The following is a 9,597-nucleotide window of genomic DNA, read 5'->3' on the forward strand; positions in this document are numbered from 1 at the left end:
AGAATATGTAAGCAAATGAAAAGAATATGGAATAAAATATCACACTTGTAAATTATTACTCACATCTCTGACTTTTTCTATAGTTTAAATGCCTAGAAGTAGAATAACAAGTCAAAAGAGATGGACACTCATATCTTTGACATGTTTTAGTCAAAATATCTTATAATAAAGGTATTAGTACAAATAAATACAAAATAAATTTGTATTTCCAGTTAACATTTCACTTTTAACACTGAATATTTTGTCTAAACATGTGTTTTATTATTTTTTATTTGCATTTTTATGAATATTGGTGAAATTGGACATTTTCTCACGTTTACTATCTATACTCTTGTTACAAATCATTTGTGTTCCTCACAGTTTTCTGTTGGCATGTTGATATTTTTATCGTTAGAAAATAAGATCAGTGTATATAATAACTATTTTAACTTTTTGTTACATTGCAAGTATTTCCCAAGTTTGCAACTTAACCTTTTAATTTTGTTTATAGGTGATAGTTTTAACTTGTTTATATTCTGTGATGGGAAAATGCTTCATCAAAATTCTTTCATTTTTATAGCACCATTTTCCGGAAAGATTTTTGCTAAAACTTAGTTGCTTATTTCATATGGTTGATCTATTTGTCTTGAAAAAGTTTACTGATTTTTTTTTATTTTATTTTATTTTTTTTTACGTAGACTGTTATAAAGGTAGAGATTCCTACATAAATGATTTTTCTCTTCGGGAATTAATCTTAGAATGACTATTGTGACATTTTCATTAAATCACATGGCACTAATTTAAATATCTAATGATTAAAGCACTATGTGCTAATTTTTAATATTACATCTTTATAAAAGATTTTTCTAAGATATAAAAAAACCAGGATAATATACAATAAAAATCACATTTTTAAAAACACATTAAAAGAATATGAACAAGTCATACTTATTGAAGTAATTTAAGACTTCTACTAGAAACAAAGTTATAAAATGTTTGTTACTTGAAAAACAATTGATAGTGACATAATAAAGTCCCATTTAGTTTTTTAAATAGATCATAATTTCTTTTTGTTAATTCTGATTAACTGTCCTTGTATTTATTTTAGACTAGTGAAATAATCCTAAAATTGAATTTGCTTTTTCAGAATGTTAACCTTTTACCTACATGCCATTAAAAAAATTAATAAATTCTCAAGGGTAATTTCTTAGAGACTTTTATATCAGGGGATAATTATGCTTGTTTATAGGAAGTAGACATTGCTGAGAGAAAATACAGCACATCTTAATCTAACAAGACAGAGCTTCGTATAAAGATAATGCATGTCAGTCTGTAGCCAATGGGAAGTATAATCAAACTCTTTGTCAAACAAGTTTTCAATGAAAGAGTAGCTGTGTCAAAGGGAGATTACAGGCGATTTACTACGGTCTCACTCCATATGTTCTAAAGGTTTCTGCTTTGCAGTTTCAAAGGGTGCTCTTTTCCCAATCCCATTTAGAGTCAGAACTTCATTGACTGCAGGATATGAATTGGAGAGCAGCCAGAAAAGAATAATATTCCTGCTGAGGTTGTTTATATCCAGATTTAGATTTAAAAGGGAATAACATTAAATAGAAGAAAAATAAATGCAAACTTACTACACTGAACTTTCAATTTGAAGTTATCCTACTCTTTTTAGAATATATAATCTCAAATATAAAAATGTAAAACTTTTTAAATGAAAAAAAAACAGAAACAAGAGTCTGTCTAGATTACTTTTTAGACATTGATACTGCAATTTAAAACTTTGTAAGTAGAAAGTTCTCCCATACATGACATTTCAAGAACAATTTCTATGCATATGTTCTTATATGACAGTTTTCTAACATCAGACATGTCGGCACTGATGTTTTTAGAATATCTGTGATCTCTGTTTCATGAACAAAATTTTCTAAAACTTATTCAGGGGTCAAGGTTTTGGGGGGTTTTCCTACTTTTTTTGCTTTGAATTTTCAGCTCGTAAGTGGGGTTATGTTACCAAATTACATTGTAAATATCCTGAAACTTTTAGTGTAAAGCAATATTTTGAGGAAACAAAATGATATTCTAGAATATTCTTGTTCCTAAAGTACTATCCTGCCTTTAACTTGTACTTCACAGCGCCTAGTTTTGATGTATTTAGGGAAAAGTTGATAATGTTTTCACTGCTACCCAGTGCCAGGTTCATTACAGAATAAAATAGTCATAGAAAGCAAGTCAGAAATTCAATGAAATTTCCAAGTTTCTTTCAGTAATTAAGAAAATACTCCTTTCGTGGGTATTGGCTACTTGAAGTAAGTTTATGTCAGTAAGGCTTTATACTCTTTTGTGTCAGCAATTGATTAAACTACTTATTAAAAAAAATCATATCCAAGGTTGGAATGTCTTAGAATTAATGTAATATTCTATTCTTTTTGAAATTATGCACATTAATTTTTGCTTAGTAAAGATACTCAAGTAGTACAAATGAATTTTTCAAAAACAAGTCTGAAGGTAAGAAAAAAACAGTGGCTCCTAGTGATTCATAATCAATCCAGTGATCAAAAAGAATGTGGAGTGTAGTCATATTCATTAACTACATTGGATAATATGTTTGAAGGTGCTTTATTAACTGTAAAACACTGTACAAAAGCAAGGTATTCTCAGTCAAATCTTATCATTTGGGCCCCGTTCATGGCCCAATTTAAATATTGCCTTTCTTATATGTGTTTTATAGGATAAACCTATAATTAGATTAGAGTTCACTTTTAGAAAATATTTACCAACCAGAGTAGGTGATTATATATACAACATGCCTCATAATCTCTCCCAGTATTATATTGCTTTGCTTCCTTTGTACTCTATTGCCTCTAATTATCCAATGTACTCTAATTTTCTTCTCCTATTATATCACTGTTCTGTGAAATTTGGGGGCCGGGTCAAGTTTTTCTTTATACATGATCTTAATGGTCTCAGTGGGTAGATTGTTTCAGGTAACCATCCTTGGGGATAACCAGGAGTTAATGGTTGTATTCTAATAATAGTTAAAAGTACACATTAACAGTTCATTGTTATTTAGGCCTCTGAGATGCATGTTTTGTTTAAATAGGTGCAAATGCCATCCAGATGCTTATAAAAGTATTTATTGCTAATAGAATGGCCAATCAAAGTACATGGTTAGGTAGTGATGTCATAGTGTTACTTAATATTTGACCCTAGAACAATGTGCAAGAATCTTCATAGTGATCCACATGCTTTCCACCACAGTTGTCCTATTTGGCCCCTCTTTGATCTACATGCTTCTTTTTAGCTGAATGCTGGTAAACGTCCTTTCTGACAGCCCCCTTTGCTCTTGCCTGCCATTATCTGCTGAAGTTCAGAAACCAGAGCATCACTTCAAACAGGAGAGTTAGGGAGTAGCCAGTCAGAAGAGATTCCTGAGGCATGCACAGTTCTGGCATAATCATTCAAAGATGTGTGGATCGGGGGGCTGGGGATGGCAGAGGTATATGTGAACACAGAGAGCTGTGGGGGTTGGCCTCTGGTCACTGGTAAATAAGTGAAGTCAGGTGCCAGAGAGTCTAGACACAGTGATTTCAGTCGTGGGTCTTTGGTATCTGATACTCAATATGGGACTTGTCTGATTGAACACTATTGCTTCTTCATTGTACAGGCTGAAGCCCTTTTAGTGCTTTCCTGTTAAATTAGTAAAAGATGACAATGGATGAGGTTAAAACAGAAAAAAATCTAGTTTTAATATTTCCTAGTTGTCAGCAATTACACTTACTTTTGAAGTGCCATGATAGCAGAGATATAATGTTGCATGGGGAATTTGAGCTAAACTATTATTTTTAAAGTTGAATGCTCTAATTAAAATTGAATTGTTTCTCTTTCTTATTATGAAAACTAATTCCATATCATTATACATTCCATTCATATTTAGTCCTAATTTCTCTTGATTTGGGGGATGGGAGTTGGATAAGTTTTCAAGCCATTAGTTTTTAAAAATCTAGCTCCTGATCATTTATTTCTATACAGGATTTAACCTCAAAATTACTTTTTTAAAAAATAACCAATAACCTCATTTTTAAGGGCAATTTTCATACTACAAAGGCTGATTTGAAGTAAATAATTTTTGTGAGCAATAAGTATTTGGTCTTATTAAAGGAGTTCTTTCATCACAACAGATTTCATTATTGTAAAAATGTTTCTTGATGTCAGTAGTAGTTTGGAAGAAATCTATAGTAAGTTTTGTATTATAGTATGAAAAACATAATTATATTCATTAGAGGATTATCACCTACATTTTTATTAATTTGTAATGTAATTGTTATTAGAAACTTTATTTGTAACTTAATTGTTATTGGCCAAGAGTGAGATCTGTTAAGTATATACAATAAATTAATATTATTTTCTCTTTGCCATAGAATCTCTTTATTCTGTAACATTATTAAGTTTTGATGATTCTTTACCTGGAGAGTCCATTAGTGGTGACATTTGTGACTGAAGCTCTGCCCTGTGGAAGGACAGGATATATGCCAGCTGTTCACATGCTGCCATGTTTTGTAATTTTCATCCCAATCAGTGCATTTTGTTAGAATTCTATCTAACAATTGGAGTAGTATGGGTTTTTTAATTTTGGTTTCCAGTTCATTGCTAGCACCTAGAAATATTTATTTCTATGTGTCGACCATGTATCCTTAAAATATCAGTCATATCAATCATATGACAATTTCTACAAAAGTACCTACAGTCCAACCATTTCTTCTAAACTCAGGCCTGCATTTATAACTTCCTACTGAATGTCTAGGCTAGACTATCACTTAGGCAATTTGAACTCAATATACCTAAAACCAAAATCACTATCTTCTCTGTAAAGTTTTATCCTACTCAAGCTTTCTTTTTTTAGTAGACGTTATCACTACCTGGCATGTCCATTGCAGAAACCTAGAAGTTATCTTTGACATCTCCACTCCCTTAATGCCGACATCTAGCCAGTTATTAAATTTCATTGTAGCTCTCTAAGTATATCTCCAATCAATCATTTTATCTTTATCCCCATCTCTGTACTTACTCCAGGCAGCCATCATCTCACTGAGACTTTTCCTTTAGCCTCCTAGATGGTTTCCAACATTTTCTTCTTGTTTCAATCTGTATGCTTCCTGGCCAGATCTTTTTGAGATGCAGATCTTTTCCTGACACTTTTTTGTTTAGGATCCTTTAAGAGCTTCTCATTAGCCCTAGGATGAAGCCCCAAATCCTTAATACAGTACTTCAAGATCCTGCATGATCTGGCTATTACCTTTTTACCTCTCAACACTGTTTCCATTTCTCTAAACATGCTTACTTTCTTTTAGTTCTTCAGTAGAGTACTGTTCTTTCCTGCATTGTGAGCTATTGTCTTTGCTTGGAATTCACTGCTCCCAAACTAAATTTTTTTGATTCTTTAAAGCAAAAGTTTATTTCTCTTGTATTCGCTACTGTACTTGGAAGTTTGTATTTAGTGCAGAGGCAGAGCATCTAATGCTTTCTTAACTATTCTTTTAGTTATTAAACAGTGAAAGCTTGTCAGTTTTATGTGTCAAAATCTATATTGTATTATATTATTTCTAATGTACAATCTAAGATAACACATTATGATCAAATATTCCTTCTGGGTTTTTTTTTTTCTTTTTGTTTTTTGAGTAAAACATGCCCTGTATTTTTTACTAGTTAATGAAGATGCTCTTTGAATGTTCAGATGAACGAATTGACTTGGAACTCATTTCTTTCTGCATTAATCTTGCTGCTAATAAGAGGAATGTACAACTTATTTGTGAAGGTCAGTGCTGTCGAGCTTGCTGGGTAACCTCTTTAAGAATCTGGTAATTGGAAGAGGATGGAAAATAGATAATAAGGAATTAAAAATTACAGGGGATATGTACATCTTATTTTCAAATACATCCTATGGCTATTATCTTTAAAGGTCAGATAAAATATTCTTATGTCATGAGTGAAGACACTTACCCTCCAGTAACATTTTATAAACTATGGTCAGTTAGCCTTAACTGAAATTTGATTTTGTAAACATTTTCTAGATAAAATGAAACTTTTTATTTGTAAAGCAGTGTATTACAGCGTAGGGCAATAAAATCCTAATGTATTAGATTACTGTTTCTAAAATAGTATTAGAAACAGTAAATGGTAAAATGGTTTGTCATAAATTATAATGTTTCAGAGTCTATCTAGTACTATTTTCCTTATCGAAAAAGTAATATATTTGTTATAGAAAACACAAGTGAGCAAATGGTAAATAACTAAAATATTTACTCCTACTGTCTGCAGATAATCATAGGTAAAATTTTAATGTAGTGATTCTGTATATTTTTAAATATAAAATGTTTTTCCTCTATATATAGTTATGTGTTCTTCTAATATTAGTAATATCTTGAAGAATATCATTTCATGTGATTACTTTTATAAAACATAATTTTATTAATAGCTGCAAAATTGTCCAGTAAAGGATTTTATTTCATTATTTTAGATACAGTTTATTGCCACTTTTTTTCTGTTGCAAGCAATGCTGCAGTAATTATCCTTTCTCTGAATCTTTGCAATTTTTCATTTTATCTTCTTAGTATAAATTCCTAAAAGTATATTTTTCTAGGTCAAAAGTATTAATTTTTTAATACTTTTGCTGCATATTTCAGACACAAAAGAACATATACTGTGTGATTCTATTTATATAAAGTTCTAGAACAGCAAAACTGAGATGTATTTTAAAATAAGAACGAGAAGAGGAAGAGGACAGAAGAAAAGTGATTGTATCTGGGTAACAGAATTGAGAGAAAGAGGCACAAGGGAACTTTCTGGAGGGAGTAGAAATAGTCCATGTGTTGATATGTAGTGTGGGTTGCATAAGTATATATATGTGTTACCTATATAATCAAATTGCACACTTAAGATTTATGCATTTTACTTAATATAAATTATTGTGGATTTTTTTGAAAATTAAACAAATGTTATTAAACTTAAGTTAAAACCTTAATTTTATTGGGGGAACTTTCTATTTTAGGAAATGGGCTGAAGATGCTCATGAAGAGGGCTCTGAAGTTCAAGGATCCATTGCTGATGAAAATGATTAGAAACATTTCCCAGCATGATGGACCAACTAAAAATTTATTTATTGTAAATATAACTTTTGGCTTTCTATTACCATAGAATGAGAATTGAAGATTTAAATTGCTATAGTTAGTAATATAACTCTTACTGGACTCTCATCATATATTAACTCCTGATCCAAATGGACTCTTCTGTTAGAGACTTTGTTAGTTTAGCTCCTAGAATTCTCAACCTGTGTTTCCATGTTGGTTTTGTTTTGCAGTCCCTACTCCTGTTCCCTTTAACCTGCCCCACTACAGTCTTCATTCCTTTAACCAGTTCACCGTAGGCTTTCTTAGCATTTAGATCAAGATTGTTAAAACCAGAGAATCACATCTGATGCTGATTTTTTTTCTTCCTGTGAGTTAAATTGCTAGACTCCTATTGGTTAATTATTAGACTAAATAAAAAATATGTTAAATTTGTACTAAACTTCTATTTTTTTTCAGGATTATGTTGGGGATCTTGCAGCCCAGATCTCTAATGATGAGGAGGAGGAATTTGTTATTGAATGTTTGGGAACTCTTGCAAATTTGACCATTCCAGACTTAGACTGGGAATTGGTTCTTAAAGAGTACAAGTTGGTCCCATACCTCAAGGATAAATTAAAACCAGGTTTGTGCTAAGTATTTCACTTTTTCATAATCACTAAGTTATTTCTTACTGTTATGGATAAGACTGCTACAGCAGTATTGTGGGACTACAGTATTATATACTAGGAAAACCTTTTCTTTCCACAACTCTGTTCTCCCAGAATGGTGGTAACTGGATCTCTTATATTTATGTTCTCTTTCTTTCTCCTAACACTGTGTTTTCTTAATATTAGTTTTCCTTTCCTATTCTACCTTTCTTCTTGTTTTTTGGGGGGAGAAGGGGTTAAATTCTGCTTTTTTAAATTAAGAAATGCTATCCACCTGTATGTATAAGTACACATACACACAAGCACAAAGTACACATACACAAGCACAAAGTTATTTGAAGCATTCAAATGAGTCTTTATTTTCTCTGTCTCCATTGTCATTCAATCATATTGTCAAAGACTTATTCCACTTCTCTGATGCCCCCATCACCAAAAACTGTCATCAGTGAGCCTGAAAATTTAGAAAAAAGATAAATTTATCAGCGCTTTGAAAGAATTGATTTAATATGTTTAGGTGTCTTTTCTGTGCATTAAAATTTTGATAATATAAATGAATTTGGATCAAGACATCAATGAACACTTTCTATGGTTTGACTTTACTAGGTGCTGCAGAAGATGACCTTGTTTTAGAAGTGGTTATCATGATTGGCACTGTATCCATGGATGACTCTTGTGCTGCCTTGCTAGCCAAATCTGGAATAATCCCTGCACTCATTGAATTGCTAAATGGTAAATAATCTTAATTTATTGTCATGCTAACGTCTCAACAGATTACTAGTTTAAATTTTCAAATATAAAATGTAGAATCTGCAATCATAAAATAATATTTATCTTGTTACATTAATCATTTTATAGAAACTTAAATGATCTATAGTTAAGAAAAATGAATTAAATAGAGCTAACTGGGATTGGATAGAGTAATATCAAAGAGCTTTAGGTTGCCAAGTAAGAATGTTATAGTAAAACAATTCGGGACCAATTTTTCAGATAGTGTTCCCCTCTCACTAACCTTCAACAAATTAATATAATGGTCACCAGACCCCCCCTCAGTGGATCCCTGAAATCACAGATAGTACTGAACTTATGTATGCTGTATTTTTCCTATACAAAACTTTAATTTATATTAGGCACATTAAGAGATTAACAATAATAACTAAAAATAGAACAACTATAACAATATGCTGGCATCTATACCCTTGTGCTTTAGAGCCATTATTAAGTAAAATAAGGATTACTTGACTACAAGCACTGTGATACTGCCAATATTGATCTAATAATCTAGATGGCTTCCAAGTGACAATGGGTAGGTATGTATACAGCATGGATACACTGGACAAAGGAATGATTCAAGTTCCAGGTAGGATGGAATGGGATGGTGACAGATATCATCATGCTACCCAAAATGACACCCAATTTAAAACTTAGAAATTGTTTCTGGAATTTTTCATTTATTATTTTCAGACTGGTTGACTGCAGGTAACTAAAACCAAGGCAGAGGGAGAACACCGATAAGGGAGGAGTACTGGAATCTATCATTTTTCTTCTTTCTGTTGAGCTTTGTGTTTGAGTTGGACGCCCTCTCTTCTGAAACCCTCTTTTTATACCTTGATTTATAAGTAAGAGAGTTCATTTAGAAGTTGATTCTAAACATCATATTCCCTTACAGATCAAGAGGGTTTTTGTCCTCTGAACTTTCTGTGATGATCAAAATGTTTTATATCAGGCTATGCCTGTGGCTCAGTGAGTAGGATGCCAGCCCCATATACCCAGGGTGGCAGGTTCAAACCTTGCCCTGGCCAAACTGCAACAAAAAATAGCTGTGCGTTGTGGCGGGCGGCTGT

At 31.9% G+C, this 9,597-nt stretch overlaps 1 protein-coding gene across 1 annotated transcript in view; it reads left to right on the forward strand.

The window, feature by feature from the left end:
* The window catches only part of KIFAP3 (kinesin associated protein 3), a 143,836-nt gene that overhangs the window by 73,571 nt on the left and 60,668 nt on the right, over nt 1-9,597 (forward strand). Inside the window, exons 13-16 of the mRNA XM_023510720.1 lie at nt 5,689-5,797; nt 7,031-7,143; nt 7,566-7,731; nt 8,360-8,485. Coding sequence (XP_023366488.1) covers nt 5,689-5,797; nt 7,031-7,143; nt 7,566-7,731; nt 8,360-8,485 — 514 coding nt within the window. The remainder of the gene's footprint in view (nt 1-5,688; nt 5,798-7,030; nt 7,144-7,565; nt 7,732-8,359; nt 8,486-9,597) is intronic.

Source organism: Otolemur garnettii, unplaced genomic scaffold (assembly GCF_000181295.1).
Source record: "Otolemur garnettii isolate 467f Iridium unplaced genomic scaffold, OtoGar3 scaffold00016, whole genome shotgun sequence".
Classification (NCBI taxonomy): domain Eukaryota; kingdom Metazoa; phylum Chordata; class Mammalia; order Primates; family Galagidae; genus Otolemur; species Otolemur garnettii.